This window comes from Phoenix dactylifera, chromosome 5 (genome assembly GCF_051530095.1).
Source record: "Phoenix dactylifera cultivar Ajwa chromosome 5, Ajwa_hap1_PhDact_Kaust_v1.1, whole genome shotgun sequence".
Classification (NCBI taxonomy): Eukaryota; Viridiplantae; Streptophyta; class Magnoliopsida; order Arecales; family Arecaceae; genus Phoenix; species Phoenix dactylifera.
The window spans coordinates 26,998,572-27,025,697 of record NC_143194.1 but is presented as its reverse complement, the minus strand read 5'-3'; the positions used below and the strand labels follow the sequence as shown (position 1 = coordinate 27,025,697).

The 27,126-nt window shown below is 37.5% G+C and overlaps 3 protein-coding genes across 11 annotated transcripts in view; 1 reads left to right on the top strand and 2 right to left on the bottom strand.

The window, feature by feature from the left end:
* Positions 1-505: 505 nt before the first annotated feature.
* On the bottom strand, positions 506-7,440 carry LOC103697726 (alpha-1,3-arabinosyltransferase XAT3-like). 2 transcript variants are annotated; one of them, XM_008779645.5, is made up of 3 exons: positions 3,492-7,440; positions 3,222-3,296; positions 506-1,726 (listed from the first exon to the last, which is right to left on the bottom strand). In XM_008779645.5, the coding sequence occupies exons 1-3, from the start codon at positions 3,631-3,633 to the stop codon at positions 531-533; spliced, it is 1,413 nt and encodes a 470-aa protein (XP_008777867.4). In that variant the 5' UTR covers positions 3,634-7,440; the 3' UTR covers positions 506-530. The 2 variants fall into 2 exon arrangements, with proteins under 2 accessions (XP_008777867.4, XP_017696003.4); XM_017840514.4 differs by having other exon boundaries at positions 3,222-3,299; positions 3,492-4,282.
* Positions 7,441-11,197: 3,757 nt separating this feature from the next.
* On the top strand, positions 11,198-19,065 carry LOC103696248 (beta-1,2-xylosyltransferase XYXT1-like). 3 transcript variants are annotated; one of them, XM_039128508.3, is made up of 10 exons: positions 11,198-11,562; positions 11,673-11,747; positions 16,164-16,232; positions 16,319-16,384; positions 16,477-16,539; positions 16,633-16,698; positions 16,962-17,018; positions 17,098-17,169; positions 17,263-17,325; positions 17,783-19,065. In XM_039128508.3, the coding sequence occupies exons 1-10, from the start codon at positions 11,433-11,435 to the stop codon at positions 18,958-18,960; spliced, it is 1,839 nt and encodes a 612-aa protein (XP_038984436.3). In that variant the 5' UTR covers positions 11,198-11,432; the 3' UTR covers positions 18,961-19,065. The 3 variants fall into 3 exon arrangements, with proteins under 3 accessions (XP_038984436.3, XP_088578213.2, XP_088578214.2); XM_088722087.2 differs by lacking the exons at positions 11,198-11,562; positions 11,673-11,747 and adding an exon at positions 15,281-15,665; XM_088722088.2 differs by lacking the exons at positions 11,198-11,562; positions 11,673-11,747; positions 17,263-17,325 and adding an exon at positions 15,281-15,665.
* Positions 17,503-27,126, bottom strand: part of EMB2369 (tRNA synthetase class I (I, L, M and V) family protein) — a 32,686-nt gene continuing 23,062 nt past the window's right edge. For 2 of the 6 annotated variants that reach the window (XM_088722078.2, XM_088722086.2), the window contains 4 exons: positions 26,090-26,167; positions 22,331-22,462; positions 19,150-19,371; positions 18,743-18,879 (listed from right to left, as the gene is read on the bottom strand). In XM_088722078.2, the coding sequence (XP_088578204.2) occupies positions 18,838-18,879; positions 19,150-19,371; positions 22,331-22,462; positions 26,090-26,167 (474 nt within the window). In that variant the 3' untranslated portion in view covers positions 18,743-18,837. Of the gene's footprint in view, positions 18,880-19,016; positions 19,372-22,330; positions 22,463-26,089; positions 26,168-27,126 lie in introns of those variants that run through there. The other 4 variants (XM_088722079.2, XM_088722082.2, XM_088722080.2 and 1 more) reach the window with 4 other exon arrangements.

Genomic DNA, 27,126 nt, shown 5'->3' with positions numbered 1-27,126 from the left:
TACGAGGAATATTAATTTTTGTGTGACTGATGGATGTCCTGAAGCATTTTTTCCCTTGATATGTATATAATACTTTCCAACGAGAACTTAATATCATTTACAAAATGGACACATAATTTCTTCTTCAAACCCAACCATGGTTCATGAAGACCTCTCAGATTAGCCAGTCATCACTATAAAAGAACAAAAACAAGCCACTCCTTGCACCATTGAACATATGTGTGTGTAGATGTCAAGGAAGGCCCGGTCCTGAAAGAGACGGAAGCTTTTCAGATATTCAGACAATCGGATTTTGTCACAAAAGAATGTGTTTCTTCTAATACACTGTTCGAACAAACATGATTCCTGATGATCTAAAAGCCAACCCAACTAAGTCATGCCCTCAACATTCATCAGATACCGAGCTAGAAAACGAAGCAATTTAATTTCTTTGTATGCAAACATAGTTCGAATCGGCAAACGATGAGAAACTGTAAGCGAATGGATGAATAAGAAGAGAAAAATATTCTATGACCAATGCGTCCAGATTCTTATTGATGGAGGAAATCAAGAGCTTGCAACAAGACACCCTTGAACCTGACCACATCAAGCTTTACATTTTGTTTGACCAAATATATAGCCCTCAGAGCAAGCCATCCTTGGTTCCGAATTGAGGCAGGGTCTTTAAACACTGCATGGTCTCTAGGATACTGCTGTATAAGTGTGCTCTCCTCTTCACTAATAGTATACTGCAAGTACCTCAGCTTCATGTCCAACGACGGCACTCCAAAATCAGCCCGAGCTATCTTTTCCAATCCACCCAAAGGAACTACTTGAATCACTACTGCATTAGTTGGAAGGAATACAAGGTTCGTAAGTCCAGCTCCATGAACTCCCATCATTACATCGCATGAGTTCACTAGCTGTGCAAAATCAACCAAGCTGGATGATGAATTGGCCTCTGCTACAACTACTTCAAAGCCCAATCCTTCTGCCATTTCAACAATTTCCTTTACATTTGTGAACGACCGCGTCCGCTTCCTTGAGATTATTAGAAGTCTAGGCTTCTTATCTTGATCGGGGCCTAGCTTGATTGCGCTTTGTCTCTCCACTGCAAAAGAACTTCTCATAAATTGTGCAAAGTCAATCATAGTTTGGCCATTTGGAGCTTTCAAGGGATCAATGCTCATCTCCTTGTGAAATCTAAGACCTACGATTGCATGAGGGTAGCAACGAACTGTGTCATCCTTGTTGAAGTCGATGATTTCGTAATGAGAGAGCTGTTTTAGGATTGGTTGGTACTTTGTAATCCAGTTTGGCACAATTTCACTGATAAGAAACTGAACTTCTCCATGGTATTGGCTGGATGTTATGAAAAGAGGAATGAGTACATCAGTGAAGTCATGGAAGGGGTTTCCCATATATCCACCAGTTGAGAAGATGATTGCAGGAACAGTGTGATTGACTGCACATGCAGGGACTTGTTCATAGGCAGCCAAAGATTTCACAGACATTTCACCGACACGAGACAGTATGAAGCCGTCGTGCTTTCGAGCATGAGGCTTTATCCGCCATGATTCATGTGTTTCTGAAGTGTTGCTATTGGAAGATACCAATAAGAAAATGGAGGAAGAATTCCCATGGATCCTAATATCACCATCCATCTCACAAACATCTGATCTTCGGCTAGAAAAGTCACAGAGTGGCATCCTCTCTTGTTTCTTCTTTACATTTTGGTTTCTTGCATCTTCACACAGAAAAAAAAATGATCAAGTCAATCAAACATGCTAATTTGCAGTTTTAAACCATATTTCTCCAATTTAATGGTCAATGAACTGAGTCTACCCCATTTAATTCCATCCGAATTACAATTTGTTGTATTTTCTTCAAAATCCAAGTATCCAGATATCAGTTGAACTTGTCAGACCGCTTAAAAAATTAGTAGATGACTAAAGATACATAACCAATTGTTTTTAAAAGAATAACCAAATGGTGTCCTGAAACAGAAACCAAAGCAGTGCCTACCTGGTGTCCTCTGAGAAATATCACAGACAGGGACTAGTGGTATTTGAGTTAGGTCCCCCTTTCTATGCTCTTAACATCTGAGAAACTGCTTGAATTTGGGAACATTTCGAATAGAACATTTAGTTGGATATATTATAGCTTATTCTATTCTAGCCAATTAAATGATCAGTTTATGAGAGTGACTAATAGATGACCAAGTTCGGGTCCTGACAGGCTAATCCAGTCCAGTTCTCTTAGTGCTGTTTTTTATGGCTCTCTGGTCAAGTCTGAGAAAGTGTCAAGGGATAAGCTGCTTGTGTGGATTCAGTCTTGGTTGAGAAAATCTTGAGTTTCTCTCTTAGGTCACCATTAGGAGAAAGAGTGTAGGTTAGTGTTAGCTGTGATAATAGAAAGCATTTGGCATCTGATCACCAACTCTTACCAATATCTGGCCTAACAACTTTAATTAATCTCTTCTAATACCAAAATGCTCAAAGTATGGGCTTATATAAAATAAAATGATGATTATTACCCCACATCCCAACAATGGTACTCAAAATAAAAATAAAAACTCAAACTCTGTGCCATATGGAACCAGGGGATTAGTTCGATTCGCTGGGTCAATTTGATAAAGCACTAATCACCTCATGAGGCACGGCAATGAACCAGTTTCTTGGTACCTGGTTGGGGCCTCAAAGTGTTTTCCTAATAGAATTGCTTACTCCATAGATATTCTCGCAATCTCTTTTGTTTACCCATCTTTTGCATGAGAAAAAAAAAAAGGAAAACAGGGGAAAAAATCCTCTAATGTTGTCAAAGAAGTTTTATTTGTTATGATTTTTTTTTCTAAATAATTGAAGTCAGCCAACTTTTAAAAGAAATACATACTCCTAAATTTCAGAATCAAAATATTGTGATGTAATGTCATGCTGAAAATTATCATGATATAAGATCACCCGGTAACTTGTAACTTATGTTTTTCATCTTGTCATTAGATAGGCATGCAAATCTTTTCACTACATTTTTTCTTGTAAAAACTATTTTCCATATGAAAGAAAAGAGTGAGTTCTTCAAGCAAGAACTCGAAACATCAAGCTCGACAAGCTTGATTACTCGCTTGGAAACAATTATAATGCATCGATTTCAGTCTTGATGATTGGGAGACTCCATACCTACCAACTTTCAATGTTTTCAGCAAATATCTTCATGGTCTACGAGATATCGAATGATCGGCTTACCTGGCTGATGAAGACCAATTTTATCTTCCTCCATGATATCTGGTGGGACAGCATGAATTGGCCTCCAGAGACTCACTGCTGAACAAAAAGAAAAGGATTAAAAAGATTAATCATGACATGAGTCATTAATTCATATTTAAGGGAGAAATGGTTAGTTATTATTCATGAAAACTTTAACACCACCCAATTTAGCACCTATGACAGTATGACTTCTCATGCCAGGCCACGGGTGTGAGTTGCGAAATATAAAGACAGGCTAGAGGAACTTACAAGAAGGGAAAGGAATAACAAAGAGTTTGGAGACTGCAAAGAGGGTCATCAAGACCAGAAGGCATCCCACGAGCAATGCTAAACCAAGCTTTTGGGGTTCTCTTCGACTGAAGCTTTTTGACAACCTTGTATGGTGCCCCATCTCCTGGGTACTGAGGACTTTAATCTTTCAACCGCTCTTGGAAGTTCTTTGATATTCCTCAGAAAGAGTATATTGAAGCAGAGACAAATGGTCAGGCCTCCAAACCTCGATGCCTATATAACTCAGGTTGTGCCTTTGGCCGGCCTCATAGCAAAACTGAGGAATAGAAGACAACAACAAGGTCTTTTTTGACATTGGGCACTAGTTGCTTACGCTTGTTTCCTAATTATGTTTTTCCTAATTTTGTTTGATTAAGTGAAATGGATGACTAGGACCTTTGTAGTTGACAGGCAGAATCTTCTTTTGAATTCTTGTTTTGCTAAGAGGATGGACAGGATCCAAGGTTCTACAGCAAATGAAGAGCAAGTCCTCAAGATATTTCCGACAGTCGACTAAATAATTGGTGGGATCCAGCCTAAATTATGGTCTCTAAGACATAAGATAAAAAAATTAGAGAATCCATCTGTTGAATGGTTGTGATTGCAATACAGGGTCAGTCAACAGCTAAAGCAGACTTGGGAGTCATATTCAGGTGCTTTCGACCATCCAGCTTGCACCAAAAATTGGATTATGCATTACAGAGATATAAACTAAAACCATGTCAGAGGAAAATGGCACAAGAATCTGATGCAAAAATTATCGCCTACTCGATGGAAATTGGTAGAAAATAGACTATATAGAGCTTTCTAACCATCTAAGTGGTGGGTTTCTTCAGTGTACCATTCAGCAAAATCCAGTCAGCTTTTCCTTAATACAAGGAAAGAAGGAAAGAAGACTTCTTCAGGTTTCAATTTTGGTCTGAAATCATAGCATAGACCTACTGTGAAATTACTTTGTGAGCCAAGTCTAGCTTGTATCCATATTTATGAAACTGTAGGATTTTAATCTATTCAACCAAGAGACCATTTCCACTGTCATGATTTCCGATTAAATTGCTATTAGTAGATTATCTGTTGTTGTCTTAGCACAATAATTAGAATCTGCAAGGGCATTCCAGTTGATGGTGTTCCCACCATTACAAAAGTTCCCCTTCCCCACCCCACCTCCTGCCCCTTCAATGAAATAAAATAAAAAAAGTTTAATGCGGTAAGTCTTCATAAGATTACGTAGATGGGTTGTTTACCCATTCTTCCCCTCATGACTAATCTCCCTCAACAACTCATGCTGAGTTTATTTTCCTCTTCTGCAGTGGAAGATAAACACGACACACAATGACCGACCCACCAACCACTGAATTCTCACCAGAACAACATTTATTTGACATGAAATAGAAATTTTGAGTGAGAAAACTGTATCTATCAGTGTCAGCTATTGGAGATGGTGACATACCAACAGTAATTCAGCCTCCATGTTGTCAGTAGATGTAGAACTGAGAAATCTTGTGGCAGAAGATGAATAATTCACTATTCAATATTTAAAATTCAAAAGAACAAAGATAAAACAAGAAATATTTTCTGTGGACTGATGCATCCACTTATTTTGTACATTGATCAAATTATACACAATCTAGGATCTTAATATGCATCAAATGAAGGCTTAAACATACTCATTTTCATGCATTAGATTCTGAAAGCATGGCTAAGAAAATCAAATATAGAAATTTCTTAAATGAAAATGAAAGAACTTCTGTACTTAACATAATCAAATATAATTAACCGGCCAGGAAACTCTAGCAGATATGAAGTATTAGTGAAAGAAGTTCCAGAATAAAACAGAAATCTGGGTCTAAATGCAATATTAGGTATATGATACTTACAGAATTGACAATACAAGTTATTTCTAATGATGTGACTTTGATCTTCTTCTGATTAGTTTGGTTGTTTTTTATTTGTCTTTTTTGGGGTGGTACCATGGGGAGGCTCTACCTGGAATTAGGTTACCACTCTGCCTTATTTATCTTCACAATCTAATTGGCAATGATCAAGTAACAAGTTCCCATTACCGAAACGCAATAGTGGATGCATGCATCAAGATCTCCCTGGTGTGTAATATTTGATGCATGTCCACCTTAAATACAGGGAAGGATTTGCGATCGGACATCTGCTATAATTTTCTAGCTGCGTTCAGATTAGGTCAGTCCTTTAGCTTAAGAACTTTTTATCATATCTTTCACACCACCTATAGAAAGGATCCACAATAGAGACCTGACTTTAAACACCTGCTTTTACATTTAGACTTGTTCAAGTCTTTCCTACTTGCAATGATGTCATCTGAATAAATTTTAATTGAGAAAAAAAATGTGATGATACTACAATATATAGATTTCAAATATGAGTATCCAATATACACTAAGGTCCTGCCACCTTTTAGGGAACAACCTCCAAAGATTTGAACATGGAACCTCCTCCAAATGGATGGGTACAAAATACTTGGAAATTGCCCAGTTCACATCATTCAGCCCTTCCCATACCTATATCCAAGGATGAGCTCCCACTATATCTAACTTCACTTAGACCACATGTTGGTGGGTGGACAGTGAGCAATGAGGAATAACAGGGTGATGAAATACGATACTCAAAGAAACCCCAAAATATTGCTATGTCCGCGGTCGGCCTTTATATGTATGTAGAATTTCAGTGGAACTTCTTGATGCCTGAGCTATTTTTACAAAATACGAAGGAAAAAAAATTTGACTGCAATCAGAGCCTTTTAGATGCATAACTAACATTAATTATTGCATTGCCTACTCCATCAATGGCCTATGATTTCATGTTTTCTTCTGAAAAATTGTTTTTCGTTTTGGTGCTAAGTATGAAAGAAGCATTTGTCCTGATTTTTTTTTTCATTGGGAATGTAGCACAGCTATAAAACAGTAATAGCACAAGAACCTCAGATTCATTACAGTCGCATCGGTGGAAATTTCTTGCATAACTTTTAAACAGTGGACGTCTGTATCAAAAAGCGCATTTCACAGTGAACTATCCCAATATTTGATTTCAATAGAAAGTTTCATTTCTCCATTGCTTATTATGGAACTGTTCTAAATTGTCAGGTATTCCAAAGAATTTTCACAAGGAGGACCGATGGAAATTTGAACATAATTCCACGATACAACTGTAGGAAAACTAGAAACAGTGGCAGCATGTTCCTCAAATAATTTGCATACAAGTTAAATAATTATAAAGATCAAAGCTGTAAACATACTGATACAAGAACATAGCAGCATATGTAGCAGAGCATAGGAAGAATCCATTTTTACAATGAAGAAAAGTTTACCGTGTGAGAAACAAGTACCTCTTCTTCTTCTACCATAAAAAACAAGTCAAATTTCTTCCCTTTTTGCATACAATTTCCCCTCATTCTTCTTTGATTATATCTCAAATTTCACCATGAGCTCCATTTACTTTGAAACATTCACTAATCTAACCTGAAAAAATAAAAGCAAGCAACACTCCCATCATGAAACTAGGTGTAATACCATAAAAATATCTTTGTTACACCCAAAAAAATGATATTAGATCTCCAAAAACAAGTTCCAGCAGTTTCAATACAGAAAGCAAAATCCATGTTAACTATTAATAATTAACACATGCAAAGCCAATCAGTGAAAGATTAATCGAAACACTTCTTTCTAAATTAGAGAGACAGATCAATAACAATGGCACGTTACTTGTTGTTTAACTTTCCAACATCAGAAAATGGGATAAAAGGTTCAACAACCGAAAAAAGACGCAGAAGAGAATCGAAATTAAAGAGAATTAGGGTTTGGAAATGGGTGAGCGAGACCGGGAGTTGTCCTGAGGAGCATCGAACGGGAAGCTAGGGTTTCCGAGCCTGCCATGGGTTCCATGTTCGGAAGTTGGCGGGACGGGAGAACGCGGACTCTACCAATATACATATAAACTGTAAAAACACGGAGGTATAGCATTTACGTTTAGATAGGGTGTTACGTGCAAAGTTTATACTTCAAGTTCCACGTGCTATCGGCGCAGTGTTCACCGACTTTAGTTCAAACTTATTACACGAACCTTTTTACGAATAACTTTCTGTCGAACATAGATATGACAAAGAAGGCCCTAGTGTAGCACAATCCCGAGCTTTTGTGGCCTCTGCGGTTTTTTAAAGTTTGAACCAGCAAACATGGACCCTTGCCACCCTGCCACCAAAAGGAGGTTGGCAAATTAAGCCATTTAAGTGTTTGTAATATCTGCTGTTAAACACAAACACCTTTGAGTAGACGATGGACTCCAAAAATGGCTGAAGAAATGTCTTTGGTCATCGACTCCATGTGTGATTCACAGAAGAATGCATGATACATGAACTGTCTTGGATGCACTCCTGTCTACCATTGGGAAAACCAACTTTCATAGTTATTGATTGTAATCTAAACATTTTAGTCTTTCTCATACAATATTACTTACCTCGCTTTCATAGTTATATAGAAAGTTCATAAAAGTGTACTTTCTTAAGAAAGCGATGATAAAAGCATGTCATGTAGACATGGAGTCACTACTGGGAGTTGGAACACATACACAGAGTGCAATTGGGTGCAAGGTCATGTCTAATCCCAAAATGTGTCTCCAAAGGAAACCATGATATACTTTGATATAATTTTCTTTTAAAAGCACAGGGACCACTAATTGCAATCTCACAAAGCAGTATGACCACATGCTCTTAGAGACAAGACAATCTTCTCTTTATGACCAGAGGCTTCCATACAGATATCTCCAGCCAACCTCTAGTTGTAGCGCTTAACCTAACGACATCATTGTTTGTTAGCAAAAAATTATGATTCCCATATTAAGATATATTTGTCAAGATGCATTGATTTATTCTTCTTTCTATTGAAGATGATAATGCACAATAAATAAATATTTTTAAAAAAAAACATTTCATACCTTAAATGATAACTATTTTTTATTTGCTTATGTAATCATTTACTTTTTACCTTGATTAAGTCAAACACCTGCAAGTTAAGCGAGCTCAAATCTTGAGTTGTTTATTTCTCAAGGAAGCATTCTGTGAGCTAATTTCGAAGCCAAACATTCCCCTCGCAAACAAACAACTGGCCAGTTTGCCGACCCCAAGATAGCCTGAGCCAATTGGTTACCAGTTGTATCTTTATCACTTGAGTTAATTCCAATAGATTCATCAAGTTAGCTCTTTTTTAAAAAAATGGAAATCATATATGCTTATCATACAGAAAATATTGCATACAACCATGCTTACTTAAATGACGCATGGGCTCTGGATCAGTTCATGAATCATCCTGATTCTACTGCAGTGATTGACTGGATTGATTGCACCCGGTGCTTAAGATCTCAAAATTTCCCACTGCTTAGAGATTTGGCAATTCGAACGAGTTCTATAGATTTGGATGGATGATTCACATCTTCCCCTGCTTGCTCCACAGAAAACAAATCTGTGAGCTCCAACCTAGCATCTCTTCATAAGCTTAGCTCGTGTCAGCAGCTTGTCACTTATCACCAGCCAAAGAAAAATCTTAGCTTTGAGAGAGACTCTGTACTTTCAAATGAGACCAGCAAGCAATTCTTTTCATGTGCCTCGTTTTCCAATTGTCAAGAGCCAGTCTCATAAAACTAAAACTCGCGCTGCAAATATTAATAAGGATGGAAATTAAGAGGGCCATTCAGGTTGGATTGGGTCAAGTCAGGATGGGTCGATTGACTGGACCAGTTTAATCAAGCGGCTTATAAATGCTCCCATACCATATAAAAATATATAAACTAAAGCAAAATAAACTAGGAAGGACGACGTGTGACTATAATTTATATCCTAATTTCAATTAGTTAAACAAATATTAATAAGATTCTGGAAAATGGACACACGTAGCATATGTATATGATATATTTTGTATGGTTTCAACTTTGGGTTGGGTTGGGTTGGGTTTGGCTATCCAATATCTTAGGCAGAGTCCAGCTCGATTTTTGACCGTTTGTAAGAATCCAGTGCTCTCATACCCCACCAAAACGCCGTGGGGGTATGGAGGACTTCTCTCGGAGCCTTGGAGAAGGCACCTTGGGAATCTGGTAGCTTTCCTCTCATTGCACGCATCATCGAATTCAAGTTATTGGTAGGCCGTTAACATCTTCATGACTCCCGCACTTTGGCTTCTTTTCTCTGCATGATTGCGGTTTGCATCAATCCTCTTTTCTTTTCCATCTCTTTTATCTTTCTTCATGTCTATTCCTTGATACAATAAAATAAGGAGGGATTCCACCATGTTCTACATCCTTTCTTTAAGATATAACTCATGCAAGCTTCCCTGCACGATACCTTGGCACTACAAACGGCTGGCATGTATCATTTATATTAATCAAAACCCACGTAGGTAGGAGCCATGTCAAACATGGGCATTTGGATTAGGTTAATGGAATGTATTAGATGGTCTAATTGTAGAATAGAAGGCTGTATCTACAATTAGATTAGATCATTTGTATCAATCGAAGACCACCTAGGGGTTGTCGATCGGCAATCTCGGGCATGTGGATTTGGTTGGGGTTGAAATTTACTTGATGTACCTTAGGTTGCCCCATGGTAGATAAGCATGGGACCTTACTTTTATATATGTGCTTGCATGCAAATGAGATAAAAACTAGACCGATTAGGAGTCAATGTATGCAATTAAACAAATTTATTTGGTAAATTTATCGAGGTATGTAAAAGTAAGGTCAGTTCCAGATTCATTTTATCTAGTTAATTTGATTTGAATTAGCTTCTAATCTAAGATTAACACCCAGATTTAAAATTTTGACTCATCCTTGGTGAGTCTAAGTTGGGTTGGATCTATTTTTAAGTCAAATTCAAATTGCAGCAGAACTAGTCTGACCAAGTTCATTTGGATTACAGGTTCAATTTTATTAGAATCAAATTCAAGTAGCTTGGGGTCCGGGTCTTGAATTCTGACCAACCCAAAAGTCAATGGGTCTTAGCTCTGGATATAGGTTAAGATCAAGATGTGTTTGGCACGAATTAAATCAGAGACTCCCTGACCCTTTTGCCGCCCTAAACGGAGTCAAGTTATAAACACTACCACTCGATTTATATTTACGTCTAAAATTTAGCCACCGGCAACCTAGGACAAGTATGACAAGCTATACCCTACCCTATTTGGCATAGTTGATTGCAGTCATTTCTTTTTATTGGGCATGTATTGAGTTTACAAGCTCGAGAAAGATAAAGAAGAACTCTCTTTTTTTTAGAGTGGAGCTAAGCGTATATAGTGAGCACCCCCACAGGTCAGATTAACCTAATTACAGTAGGACACAAATAAATTAGAGTCCAAATCGATTTACTCTATTATTATATATGTCCCTTATAATCCTAAAAAAAGAGAGCAATTGTGTGTTCTAAAGATATGGTGTACTGGAGCTAGAATTTGATAAAAAAATTTACACTATGTAATTTTCTATTTTTTATAGTAAAATTTTTGCATCATTTTTGCTTGTGAAGCTAAGTTAAAAGATTGAACCATATAAATATTGTATTTTTATTTTTTTTCTTTTTTTATTATTCTTTCCGTCAGTTCGTGACAACATTTTCATGTTCGAATGATTACGAGGGCTTGGATTTATACATGCTAACCAACATCTCTCCGTCTTCTATTTTTTTTCCTTTCTAAACATTGCCAGCCTCTTTAAAAGAACCATGTTTGAGAACCTCGCCACCTCCTGCCGAAAGTCAAGTCCGATGGCGGTCTAAGCAGAGCTGAACAACCGTTATTCTTCAGAAAACGTAGAGCTGAACGAAGGCTTATTCCAATTCCTAGTGCTTATATATAGACCCACAAGGCATCTCAAAGCTTTCAAGACTTGTGGGCGAGGGTGCCGAGTTCAGACATGAAACCATACCAGAGCTTTGGCCGCATCGAACCGAGGAAGCTCGGCTGCACCGTCCTCCTGGGATGCCTTCTCGTCCCCGTTATCCTCATCGCTGTCCTCAAGTCCAACTCCCAATCCTTCGCCATTCGTAAGTCTACAAACTCTCATGCCATTGATCAGAACTTTTTCCCATGAATTTCAGTTGATTAGATCATTTTGTTTAGATAGAGTTTTCATGGAAGTTGCTCCGTTTTGCAGTAAGTTTTCAGCTCTCAATCCGCACATACCTGCCTTTGTCGACTGTGGAGGAATCAAACAGTTCCGAGCAACAAGGTTAGCAATTTATCTTATATTTTTTATGTCTTTGAGACTCCAAATATTTGCCTGATGTGCTTACCATAAACCAAAGAAAGGATATTAGACTGAAAATAATTTGAAGTCAATTCTAGCTATTTAATTCTGCACCAACTGAGAAGGACAGGAATAACGACACACTGATAACAAAAATATCGACAATAATAAATACCAATATAGTTGTTGCTAAAAATTGTGATTAGACGCTAAATGGGATTCATGTGATCGATGTCTTTCCATCCAAGGGCTTGGTTTGCATTGCATGAATCAAACAGGCCAGACGAAAGGGATATAAGCCATGGAATCGTGCTAGCCTTGCCAAGCGTTGGACCATCTCGTTATCTTTATTCTCGGCCAGCAGCAACTTTGAAAAGGATTTGCTCAAAAAAAATAAATAAATAAGCTTGAGAGGGAGTTGATTAGAAAACGATATATATGGAGTCCAGACACTGTTGATGAATATAGAATTCCTCCACAAATGAGTTATGGATGATTTTAAGCAGAGTTTTTGAGGTCGTCCCTGCGAGATGTTGATGGTGCGTCGGCTTGCGCATGGTTGACAAGTACAGGTGATCAGGAACAGTCATTAGATGGTGCAAAAAGATATTAGAATATATTAGTAGACCTAAACTGGCAAAAGCCATAAAAGAAAATGAATTAATAAAAAAATATAATTGTTTAAATTCGGGATACTTTTGCCTCTATTATACAATTAGAATTCTTAATGTAGATGCTGTTTGATACTATATGTTCTTACTGCATAAAGAATTACTCCGCAAATGCTGCTCGCTAAATGCTCGATTCATTGGGTCCACATGGTTCATGTGGTTGGTGAGATTTGTGTTTAGTAATTTATTGTATCATTAGGATTATCTGTAGATTTGGAAATTTACTTACAACATCTTCCTCATGAAAAAATTTAGAATAAGCCAACCTTTATAATAAAGAGTTTACCTACAAATGGGTTAAAGGGTTGGTTAGAAAGTGGATGAAAAAGATGGCTTAGATGGCAGTTGAACTGGAGATTAGGATGAAATATTGATAGAAAAGAATATCTCAGATGATATCCGTGAAATATAAAAAGAATTACTCTAAAACATAAGCTCTCAAAAGGGCCCTATATATATATATATATATATATATATATGTGCGAATCCATGCGACTCTTAAAGCTAACCCTAAGGATAGTTACATGGAAATGCTTTACATAAGAAGAGTGGTGCAGAAGGAGCAGCTCCCATAGTGGAATGGAAAAATTAGCATACCTTTTTGACCTCATTACTATATATATATATATATATATATATATGTGAGAATCCATGTGACTCTTAAAGCTAACCCTAAGAATAGTTAAATGGAAATGCTTTACATAAAAAGAGTGGTGCATAAGGCGAAGCTCCTATAGTAGAATGGGAAAATTAGTATACGTTTTTGACCTCATTACCAATTATATATATATATATATATATATATATATATATATATATATGCGCAAGAATCCATGCGGCTCTTAAAGCTAACCCTAATTAAGAATAGTTACATGGAAATGCTTTACATAAGAAGAGTGGTGCGGAAGGAGAAGCTCCCATAGTGGAATGGGAAAATTAGTATACATGTTTGACCTTATTACCAATTAGATGCGTTGAGGTGATGGGTAACATGATACCATCTTGATACGTGCAAAGTAGGCTCACCAATAGGTACATGACCAAGTTAAAACTGAGACAACTTTATGTAACCTTCTTCGCCAGCACACCGTCCTGAGCTAAGGGATGACCTCTTGTGCGGTATGTCAACTTTGTATTAATGTGAGCACATGAATTCCGGTAAGCACAACAACTAAGCCAAGTGCATGCTTTCTTTTGTCGGGCATGCAAGCAAGCGTTTCCATGTGCCATCCATTTGAGTAACATAGCCCATAGATTATGAGCCTTACTTCCGCGAAACGTCGCTTATTTGAACTGGCTCCATATTGTGAACCTTTAACTGATTTAGAAGAAATCCATGACATAAAGAGCTGCAGCACTCTACTGACTTCAAAAAAAAATTGCATCTAGCATTTAATACACACACACACACACACACACACACACACACACACACACCATATTTTGAACCTTTAACTGGTTTAGAAGAAATCCATGACGAAAAGAGCATCTATGACATAAAGAGCTGCAACACTCTATTGACTTCAATTTTTTTTGCATCTAGCATTTAACACACACACAAACACACACACACACACACACACACACACATAGCAAAGATAGGGTGGAATGTCTATATCAAAAATTGCTCAATGTTTTCTTGGTCAGCAGGGGTATATAGCAAAGAAAATATAACAGTGTGAAAGCTGCAAGACGGAAAGCATGTGGCCTTCGTGGCTTATTATTCGAAAAAAAATTTCGGACTAGACTACGGGGTTGTGCCTATATCTTTGCACAGTATTTTGTTTTCTACCTAGATTCGCCACTGGCTTCTCACTCGTGGCAAGGCTTTTGATCGTAAGTAGAAGCAGGGCCGGACGAGGCTAACTTCCCTCCCAATCTCAAGGAAAGGGGCAGCCAATAAAAATTCAAGAGAGAATAGGTGTATACGCGCCTTAAAATAAAATAAAAGACTTTTGGGATTGGTCTGTGCGCTTCTCTTATTACTTTTTTGTATCCCCCTGTTCCTCGGATACAATTCGATCCTTCTACAGCCAAATCTCAATTTGTGGAAAGCCTTCGATGGCTTCCTTATGAAAACATCCGGTCAGGGTCTAGCACTAGACCTAAAAAGATAAGGGCTGCACTTCACGTTGATATCGGCTATGCGCCTTTTGCATCCGATGACTCAGTTCACAGACCTAGTAATCTAAAGGAAGGAGAATGAAGTGCTTCCCACGCACCCGCGCAGAAAGCACTTCCCCCCTTCTAGGTAGACTTATTCACCGGATATCCCCCCGAGGGGGCCACAACAGCAGGGAACAGTCAGACACTGCGCGTAAGAAAAGATATTTATGAAAAATATATAACTAAAATAATGAGACAATCAATATAGAATGAGTTCCTGAGGACTCCTTTCGGCACGAGAAAGAGAGATGTACTCTCGGATAAGGTTATCTCTCTCATTTGGCGAGAGAGAGACTCCTCCTTCTGAAAGTCAATTCTCTGTTCGTTATTGGCTATTTTCACTCATGTGAGCCGCTGATGTTCCAATTTACATCACAAGTAATTGGTAGAAGCAAGATACTATTTACATCGGCTGTCACATAAGCACTTGATGTCCTTGGACAACAACGAATGGTGCTCACAGTCCAGCTAAATCTCTGAGCACACATGCACTGGGGTGCATGAAATCTTTTCGCCCAGGTTTTTTCCACTGCTTGGAAGAAATAGTTGCACTGCAGTTGTCCTTCAACAACAACAACAATATATAACAGCAACGATGATGATGATGATGATAACTTAATCTTCCGTTTAATTAGAACTACTCATGAGCTTTCCAACATAAGATAAAATTAATAAGGAAATGCATGCCTTGACCTTTGGAGGAAAATAAGAATATTATTGCTGGACATTTAAGCAGACAACCTGAGCTTTCCAACGACAATTTAGTTGGCACTCGTCCGGTCAACCCGGTGCAACTTTTTGAAGTCAAGCATGCCCATGCATGCAAGGAACTCAAAACAAAATTCTAATCATAGCAATGTGACAGCAAAGCAACGATATCCATCCATATATAATGATGTGATTCGGAGGCTAGAAAGAAGCGACTACAACATGAAAGGAGTCGGTAGCCTTGGAAGGATTGAGACCAAGAAGCTTGGGTATGTGGCACTGGTGGGGTGCCTGCTGGTTCCTCTCGCTCTCCTGTCAGTGCTCAAACCAACACTACGTCCTACTTCTCTTCTTCGTAAGTCACTCTGATGCTCGGAATAGAGAAAAATCTGGTAGTATAGCATGCACTAAAGTCCATGCAAATAGTCATGTAACTATACGTTCTGCCTATGAGGTGCCAGACCGGGCTTACGTTGGCAATCAGGGGTTCTATCTTCTAAGGAGTCAAATTTATATTCAGTTTCAGATTATCTTATCTTGCTTTCATACTCAACTTTAATCAAATTTCGTTGCAATAGCAAGTTTTAATTGAATTTTACTTACGTAAATTCTGATTACATTTGCTTTTTGGATTACGTTGGTAAGAAGAAAAATTGTTAAGTTCTCGATATTCTAGTGTAGTTCATTGCACAATGGAAAATATGTTTGGCAGAGAGGCAATTATTTTCCCACATATACATGATTAATTAATCAGCGTAAGTCTAACCCAAGCCTAAGATGTGATGCTGCCAGAGAATAAATCGAAACCTTACCATCCGGGCAACTAATTATATCTATGGAACTTTTATTGCAGGTTTGGGAACCACAAGCTTACCACTTGCATCATTGACGGATGAGCACAGGGAAAACCAGTCAATCGAAGGTGAGAAATAAATCTTGGTCACACGATATGTATCCCAAGAAGAGTTCTTATTTTTGGTTATTTGAGCTTGCCAAATTATTTTGCAGGTGAAGAAATAACAAGTTTGCCTCCTCCTTTCAAAGAAGAGCAATTAAAGAATAACTCAAATGCAGGTAAGTTTGGGCTCTTAGCTCCTATGATAATAGGAGACGGCCATGTCTCCATTGTCAAGACAACTCTCTTACCTGTGATGAACTCGATGCAGGCGGCATAACGACTGTACTTAATGCATTGAAGGAGGATCGAGGGAGAGACGAGTCGATCCCAGGTAGGTGCAAACTCTTTTATAACATAGTATGTCATCTGAAAGCATAATTAGGCATGGGCATAAAGAGATTAAACTTGCCGTGTCATCTTGCAGATAAAGAAACAACGGCATTGTCCCTTCCTTCCCAAGGAAAACAAGGAGGGGATAAACCAGATGCAGGTTGGTGTGAGCTCAAAGTTACAAGATCATATAATAATTTACCAATCTTGACTGGATTGTCTCAATTTGAAGGAACCTCCTTCAAATCTCTCTATATTTGATATGCTATGCATCAAGGACTTGCTCAAAAATATTATTTTTAAATGTGTGAAACCACTTCCAGATTAGTCTACTTGTTGAAAGTGGTCCTAATGTTTTAAAAGAGAGATCTGAGGGACCTAATAATAAGCAAAACTGAACTTGTTATGTTGCATCAATTGCAGGTTTCGAAATCACAAGATTGCCATTGAAAGAAAAGCAAGGAGAGAAAGAATTAGCAGGTGGGCTCAAATTATTAACTACAACTATGATCATAAGTATGCAGAGTTTGACAAACGTTTAATGATGCATCTAGTGCAGGAGTTGATATAGCAAAATTACCCCAAAACATTCATTTAAAAGAAAAGCCCGGGGAGAACAGCTCCATGACAGGTGAGTACCACCCCCCTCCCTTCCCTGTTCTCCCACCCATGTGTATGCTATCATGCCAAAAAAAAAAAAATGAAACCTGTGCGATTCTTGCAGATAATGTGATGGAATCATCTCATGCTTCAAATGAGAAACAAGAGCAGAATCTCATAATTGCAGGTAGCTGTAAATCGTTTAGCTGAACTCTTGTATTTCAACAGGAAGACGAATCAAGTGCAAAATTAATGATTGCAAGCAGCTGACAGCAATAACGGGTTTTTTACTAGGATAGGGAGGGGAAAAGAAAGACAAATCAAAAAATATTTATAATATAGCTGCAAAATTAAGAACTTTAGCTGATAAAAAATGTTCAGAAATTTCATTGGAAGTGAAAATAATGAGGACAATAACAAGCATAGCATTTACAAATTGCAATTATATAGTTATCCTAACAAAGTATATAATTTGCGCTAATGTTAAAGAAATTTTCAACATTAAATATATTCAATACTAGACATTTGATTTTCTTGTATCTAAAATATACTAGTTTATTCAGTACTAATGGCTACAAGGATTTGGTTTGCACAGAGGTTATATTTTCATCACTTATCAAACCACTTTGTCTATTAAAATGCAGGGAATCCAATTCAACAGCGCAAATTGATTTGTGATTACTCGGGCCAAAGATCAGATACCTGTATCATGGATGGTGATGTCAAGGTTCTTGGCAAGTCTTCCACCATCATTTTAGTTTCTTCCTCTGGACCTAACACTTCACCAGAAAGCACAACATGGAAGATCAGACCATATGCTCGGAAGTGGGAGGCGCCTCTCATGGCATTGATCACAGAAATCACCCTGAAATCATCAGCAGATACCAAACAAACCCCTCATTGTGCAGTGAACCACAGTATTCCTGCTGTTGTCTTCTCCACTGGAGGGTTTCTTGGTAATTTATTCCATGACTTCATTGATGTGCTGATCCCCCTGTTCATTACCTCTCGCCAGTACAATGGAGAGGTTCAGTTCCTTGCAACCAACTTCAATTCCCAGTGGATCAACAAGTACCAGCCTATACTCAGACACCTCTCCCATTACCAAGTAATCAACATGGACACTGACGAAAGGGTGCACTGCTTCCCCTATGCTCATGTGGGTCTCAAGAGCCACAAAGTTTTGGGCATTGATCCCTCCAAAACTCCAAATGGGTACTCGATGGCTGACTTCAGGGAGTTCCTAAGGTCATGCTTCTCCTTGAAGAGAGAAGTAACCAAAAGAATTAATAAACAATCAAGAAAGAAACCAAGGCTACTGATCCTATTGCGAAAGGGATCAAGGTCATTCATCAATGCAAGAGAAGTGATAGCAACGGCTCGAAGAGTGGGCTACAAAGTGATCACTGCTGGGCCTGAGGAAACAAAGGACCTACACCGATTCTCCCAAATTGTGAACTCCTGCGATGTGATGATGGGAGTTCATGGGGCTGGGCTGGCTAACATGGTCTTCCTCCCAAGTAATGCAACACTTATCCAAATAATTCCATGGGGTCAGCTGACATGGGCTTGCAGACATGACTATGGTGAACCTGCCCCAGATATGGGAATAAGGTATCTGGAGTATGAGATAGGAGAAGAAGAGAGTTCCTTAATAGCACAGTACCCAAGAGATCATGCAGTTTTTAAGGACCCTCTCTCAATTCACAAGCAGGGCTTCACTGCTATCTGGTCTGTATTTCTAAACAAGCAAAAAGTAAAGCTCGACGTTCATAGATTTAGACGTGTGTTGTTAGGAGTTTTTCAGTCACTTAAACTGTAAGAATTTAGAGATTGTTAGAGAAATTATTTCTCTTCACTTCTTGACAAGATCACCACTTGTAAAGAATAATCTTTATTCAATTAAATTGGAAGAATTTATTTATGGTACAGAGAAGATTGACAGCACACACAACATTGGATATGAATAATAAATAAAATATTGACCACAAAAACAATATCAAGACTTTACCTTCTCTTGATCCAATATAACATTCAAAATCCTTCTTGGAACATATATCCTTTTCCTTATTGTCTTTCCAAGCAAATACTTGGAGAGCTTCTCATCCAGTGATGCTACTCTGAAAGCATCATCCTCCGAGCACACTTCATTGACCAAAATGGTACCTCTAGTCTTCCCATTGATCTGAACAGGCAGCACAATGGTTGACTCTTTCAAGTACTTGCTTTTGGCCTGAATTCAATCCAAGTAACGTGAGATTACCATTTAAATGTTTAAATTAGTTATAAACACAATACTTTAATTGTTAGTTTTTGAAGAACTTGGAAAAGAAAAGGCACAAATGCATTTCAGGCACACGTCCCAATATATTATAGGAACACACCAACAAAAGAATCTTCAAGTTGTCTCCTAACTTGCATTTATTTAACAACATGAGGAACACAAACCTTTTCGGAAGTTCTAAAGACAACATACTTCTGTTTCCCTCAATCTACAATTATTCAAATGCATTGGATCTAAAAGTATCGACAACTGTTGAACACATTGATCAAAGTATCATGAGACGAAATGCTAAATTTATTCAGTTTTGTTTATTACCTTTTCATTATATGATGCCTCTTTAGCTTGCACTAAGATGATAAGGCAAAGTATGCTTAGGAGCTCCAGCATTAGAACCACACAGATAAATCTTGAGACTATCTTGCTTAACTCAAGGTAAGATTGAAATGAACTCCAACGAGTTGTTTAATGGTTGTTACAATGTGAAAAATATGATGCCCTTATGCCTTGCAACAAAGTGGCAAGGCATCCATTCTAGAGACCAGGTTTGCCGAATCTACTGGCCGCGCATGCATTTCTCAATTTGAAAAATACAGTTTGTTTACAAAAAAAAAAAAGTAAAAACAATTGGAGTGCAAAGTTTTATGGGTCAAGGGGAGGCACGATCTAAGTTCCATAATTTGTCCTTGGAGACAAGGATCACACTGCTTCATTGTAGGCTAGTATCAGAATCTTTCTTTTTTGGTGATGCCTTTGCATGAATATTCTTCCAAAATAACTCATTTTTCTAATCTCAAAAAGCAAAAAGTGCATACATCCCATACAAGTAGATGGCAACCTTCAAATGAGAAGTAGAGTGATCATATTTAACATTTTATACTTTCAATGTTTTTTCACATATTCATTCAATATATGCTTAATTCCTTAACTTACACATCAACAAGTGAAAAATTACGTATAAATTATTAGTACAAAATTTTTAGATATTTTCCTTCAAATTCTAAAAACTTTAGCACAATTAAGGGCGAAATAATCAGTGGACAAGCTAAGGTTACCTTTAACCTAGGCAAACTAAGGTTAAATGACAAAAAATAAAGCAAATTCTAAAGATCTGGAAGGCCATATATGTAATATCCTCTTTTTGAAGGGTGACTACCCAAGGGAAAGGGGGTATCTATGCAAAAATCCCTTCTCTCTTCTTTTTACTTTTTTATTGGGGGAGGGGTGTGGTGGGAAGTTAGCAAAAGAATTAGATAATTTTAGAATTATATCATTTGACTGAAAAACCCAGAGGTTCCATTTCCTGTTTTGAAGAGTTATAGTATATAGCAAAGGTCCGAAGCAAGGTCCGCCGTATCGGTACCGGTTGGCGTACCGGTGGCGGGCCGGACCGGTACGGTACCGGTCCGGTCCGGTACGTACCGGCCGGTATCGGTACAGTACCGGCCGGTACCGCGAGCCAAAAACCACAGCGCCTCGCGCTGTGGTTCATAAAAAAAAAATTCGTACCGGTTCGCACAAGAAAACCGGAGATACCGGTTTTCTTGTGGTTCCGGTACCGGCTTAGGACCGGACCGGTACGTACCGGCCGGTACGGACCAGTACGGCATTCCATGGTCCGAAGAAGAAGTGAAGATCGGGATTTGATGTGGTTTTCAGAGTCTTTATATTTAGGCCGTATGGAAGTCGGAACTTAATTACCTTATTTCTTCAATAACTTCAAAGATTTCAACCAGAAACTAACAAGACATGCTATTTAGAAGAAATAAGCTAAGAAAGATAGATCATCAGCAGAAAACTTTTATACTGATTTCTGTCTGCTATAATTTGATTCATGGGAATGAATTTGCAACTGCATGAAGCACAAATCTTGTAAATGCCTGGATCATGCAACATCAATGTCTATGCCCCAACAATCTATATGCTTGATAAGGATTAGTAACATTTGAAGTCAGAAAGGAATAATCATCAAATAACGTTGAATCTTCACAAAATTTCCGAACTAATTTTTTTAATAATATAAATGCATCAAGAAAAATCCCTCTCAAAGTACCGCGTCATGCAATGGTGCCTTACTGGAAGAATTTAAAATCATACAATGTCCAAAAAAAAAAAAATCTCAAAGACGGTGGATTGAGAGTTACACATACATTGCCAAATGATCTGTATAGCCTTAATTTATTTCCAAGCAGTTGAAAAAAAACAGGGGCATTATTGTAATCTAATTTGGAACCAAATGCATCTAAAAAAGTTAATCAATGAGAAAATGATGACAACTTATTTGCCTGGTTAAATTAGAAGAACATCCTTATCTTTTGTGAAATTATGTGAAAAAGGAAGGTCATTTAGAAATTTGGCAATGTGTATAAGCCCTTCTCTTACCACCTTTTTCTTTCTTCTTTGAGGGAGAGAGAGAAGGAAACCCCCCAACCCCCGCCGCACTAGGAAGTCTAGAATTACGCAGGTCCCAATGTTTTGGAGATGTACCATCCAAGAATCATACCCAGAACATCTGGTTGCTAGGTGAGGAATGTGATCACTAGGGCAAGCCCTAGTTCACCTTTCTCAAATTACAACTCTATCCTATATGTTTAGGCACATGGATATATGCATTTTAGAAACAAAAACTGCACTGTATTTAACCTTTTTGTTCCCTTAATGAATAGGGTGATAGATCAACACCATGTAATTAAGCAAAAAAAAGGGAAAAAAAGAGTTGTAGACAGGGCTTTCAGGTTTTGAAAGATTGGTAATGTTCCCTTTTGCATGAAACAGTCTTACATACAAGTCTTGCAACTTTTAGAACTCAGCATATATAAATTATTTAGTTAAGCAGTAATGTACAGAGTGCAAAAATCAACTACTCTAGACGAGCCACACCTCTCAGCATCAAAGAATGGTAAAATCATACCTCTGGAAAATGTTCATAGGCCAATGTATTTGAGTGTCCCAGTCGAAACCAGAGCTCCTCAGCCATGTGTGGTGCAAAAGGAGAAAGCAACAAGACAAACGGCTCGATAATTGATTTTGGACAAGTATCCCACTAAAGCGTATACAAAGCAATGAATATATTAGATAATTGTAGCTGCCGCCTAAAAATAGGATCTTACAACGAGCTAAATCTTGCAACAAGCTTAATGAAGCATTTCTAAAATATGACATGGCAGGTGTGCATCTAATAAATACATGAAAATACAATAATTTATAATATCAACTAGTATTCATAAAAAGCAGCATGGAGATATGTACTGGATAAAACAAGAAATTTATAAGCAACTAGAACTAAAGAAGTAAACTGATGAATCGCCTAGAGAAGCAAACTGATGAATCGCTTATCTTAGCATGATGTGGAACCTGATAAATATATGAATTCTCAACATACGAGAATAACACAATGCCAAACTGTCGTATGGAACAAATGTCCGGTCAAGATGTGCTTTATTAAGTTGTAGCGTATTATGTCATGCAGCATATGAGTTACTATTGTTATCAGATTCCAAAATTAACAAAGTACTAACTTCTATCTGATACTTCACTAAGCATAAGCTCAGGTTAGATTTCAATTACAAACTTATGAACAGTAATAATAGTGCAGACCATCCATTTCACTAGTGTTGAATGGTTAAAGAACCCTATTCAGCATTTAAACAACCAAAGTTGAAATCTGGTAGGATATTTTTCATTAGGATTAGATATTGTACTTGCTCAGATTATCATAATGGATCATCTATAAACAGATAGTGGCTGCAATAGTTTAGAAACTATATCTTTAATGTTTAGTCATGTAAACCACCAACAGAGCGATTGATCAGCTGTCTGGCAGCGAACACTGACTGGCCAACTTTTGAACTCAACAACAAACAACCTGAACACAAGCTAGGCCCAGCTTGCTCTCACTCAGCTTGATACAGCTTGAGATAAAAATAATATTATACACAAATAATATTTACAGAAAAACTTATATTTTCATTATGTACTATTATCTATTTCCTTAAGACATATATCACCCGTTAGATCTTAGTCTACATGCCTAAATGTTCACTAATTTTAAACACTGCACTTATCAAATTAACAGCAAGACTAGTAGGGCCTCTAAATGCCCTGATCCTCCCATTTTTTTTCCCTTTTGGAACACTCCACAGTGGCAGCAGCACAAATCTTCCTCCATCCTCTGACCCTTCATGGCCTCCAACCTCCATCTTGATACCATCTATCTCTTCCTCTTGTCACCTCTAAACCCCATTTCTCACCTCTAAACCCCATTTCCACAGCTTCATTTCCTTACCATAAAATCCCAAATCGCTTTTTAGGTTTGAAATTTGCCTCCATTTCAGCTTCCGCTCTTTGCGACTCCACGATCCAAGCCTTGAGGAGTACAACTCCATGATCTTGGTTCTATCTGTAAGGTCTTCAATGCATTTTGCTTCTCCTACTGCCACCCATTATAGTGGCCCACGAAGGTCTCCATCGCCTAGGGTCCTAGACAGCGTCCTATGCCCAACTTTTACCGCATCAGGTCATTCTTTGGTTATGAGAACTAAAGAACCAACATCAAGTTGCATGAGTAAAGAAGAGCGGCATGGGATGAAGCCACAATAGGTTCAATGAGAATCTAAAGAAGCGGCGAATATGAGCTGGAATTCAAGATTAACCTAGCCAAGCTCAAGCTAGCTCGATATCAGATGAGCCAAGCTCAAGCTTCATCTTCTCAGCTTGACTCTAGCTTGAGTTGAGCTCAAGCTGGCCATCTTATTTTTCGAGCTGAGACCGAGCTAGACACATGTTGAATATGTTCAGCTTGTTAACACCCCTTCTGGCAACCCATCAGTAGTTTGTGTTAACCAGAAGTAGCAATGGCTCCAGAAGGCTGAAAAATAATGAGTCAAAAGACTACTCCATCCTATATTTGTTAATGACTGTGAAGTCTAGTTGTTTAAATCAATAGATCATGCTGAAGATTGAAAAGTTACATAAATATCATGGGATTCACATGAAATCCTCCCAACTGTGTTTTTTTGGGAAAATTTAATTTTAGCTTCTTGTGTCACCAATAGTTTTTCAGAAGAAACAAATGAACCAATGAAATTTTCAATTTTTCAGTATATGGACTTGTATATGTATAAATTATTCATATATTAGTCTAATTCAAGCAGCACAGAGTCAAATAATTAAATGCTCATTATGCAAGACCTTCTAAAGACCTTCAGTTGCAGTCAGATCATTCAAGATAGAAAAAGCGTTCACAAATATGCAAACAATCAGTAAAGCCATGTGCAATATAAACTGTAACTAGCAAGGATTGAAATACCAATACTGAGGCAATACTGAGGGTGGTACGGGTTCTTCCCAAGAATGGTACATTACCGGCCACTACTGTACTAACCCTTGGGATGGTGTAATTTTTCTGTTTGTGGTTTTGATATGTAATATAGATATCAAGTCAATCGTGTTCTGTTTTTCTAATGTACAATATGGATATGGATTGAATGTTGCATCATGGCCTACTATACCAATATAATTGGCATTTGTTGTCTTTTAGCACCAATCAACTATGGGAGCAAATTGCCTCTAGCACTAGAAATTTTGTTAGTTAGTCTCTATCACTCACGATCAAAACTTATGAACTATGTAGATAGATAGCTGCAAAGTCTAGAGGATCTGCAACCAAAAATTTTGACAACTCAACATTTGACTTTTATTCCATACAATAAGTGAGCATGCAAGCGATCAGGATTCAAAGGTTTCCGATTAAAAGTCCTATGAAGTTTCCATAGAGTCAACATTAACCATTACATTCCACTAGATTTCAATATTTCTATGTTTGAATAATTTTTGGCATGTTTTATTTTATTATTAAGTCAGAAAATTCTATTCTTAGTATGATTTAATGCCCAATCATTTGTCTTTCACACTTCATTCTGGGTCAGCCAACATGGCCCTCCAGCTTAAAAAAAAAACAAATTGCCATCCCGACCAAGATGGGCTTGTTACTAGCTCATATAAATAGAAACCAATTGGGGCGACCGGTTCATCCCATTCCCATGCTTTAAAAATAAAAAGATTATCATCCCAATCAGGACGGGCCTTGTACTAGGTGTACTGCCTTGGTGTCAGTTGGTATTGATGAGGATGAGCGGTACGTCCTAGCTTCACCTATTTTGGCGACCCGGCACTCATCTTAGTGTCATTTTTGCACCATAACAAAACAATACTAATGGTACTGTTCCGTTTCAATGTATTCAAATCCATGGTAATTACAATGTAACAATTAAGAGATCATTAACTGGGGAAACATTTAACCGAAAGAATCATGACCAGATCGTAACATGAACTATATGTAGACACAAGAAACAGCAAGAAAAAAAAAAGTAATAATTGCTTACAAAGATGCAGAAGAAGAACCTTAAAAAAAGGTTGCTTCAAATAAATGAAAAGTGTGAAACAGATATCTTGAGTCATATCATCATGAAAGAAGACAAGTCAAATGGCTTTTTGGTCAATTCTTACAAATTGTAAAGATAAATAGAAAAACAAAATGGCCTCTTATGATAATATTAAGAATGAAATTTATGCAGTAAGCCAGAACCATAAGTTTTCATTCTGAACTGCCCACAAAAACCTATGCATGTGATCTCATGCTTAAGCTAATGCCTCAAAGTATATGTGGCACCTTATATGCAGAATTGACAAATTCCATCATTGCAGAAATTCCTGTATTAAATCTTGTTTCTTCAATCTCTTCCACTACCTGAATAAGATGAGCATAAACTTATTGACATTTGACAACCAAGAACAAATGATAAATGAATATGGATTATCGCACAAGTACTATTTTACAACTACAATTTTAAACGTGACACCAAACATGCATGCATACATACACAGATGCATGCATGCATATGTGTATGCATGCATGCATACCTGCACATGTGTGTGCATGCACACAATAGAGCTAGACCACACTTTAACTCCATATCTTGTAAAAGGAGTTAATGATTTTAAAATCAGTGACAGGCTGTCCAAATTGAGGATCCAAATTGTTGAACTTGATTTGCACCATAAAAAAAAGTAAAGAAACAAAAAATCATATACTTTGGTGGTCTCTAACCTATGCATGAAGTTGGTGCAAAAATAAACGGTATCAATTATACTAATGTAGTAAAATACATGATCGTGCACATAAATCAAAAATTCACCTTATGGATCATGATATAAACATCTTAAAATATGGATAGATTTAAATTCCCTTGGTTTTGATGATTAGATCATAGTGAAACAAAGTATCATACTATTAAAAATGTCCATTTTGGCATCTATTTGATAATTAAATTAGGTACCATCAAAACAGAACATTTAGTTTCTCAAGCATCTTTTGTAGTACAAATCACGTTGCTAATGATACAAATAATTGAAAAAAGTAGAAGAAAAGAGCTCACATGTTATCCATGAATTACAACACCGAACTTTCAAGGAAAAAAGTATAGATACTGAGGAGAATGTAAATTAAATGTCATGATCCAATAAGTTTTTGAGTGGAGAAAACCTATACATAAGATATTCCATTGAGAAGAGTGCTTGAATTGAATGTATCAAGGAAGGAATAATAAAAGCACACTGCTCAGGGCAATGCAGGTCAACACTTCAGAGCATGTCTTTTTATGGAAGGAGGGGTCAGGACCCACCTCCAACCCCAAATTAAAATGAGGA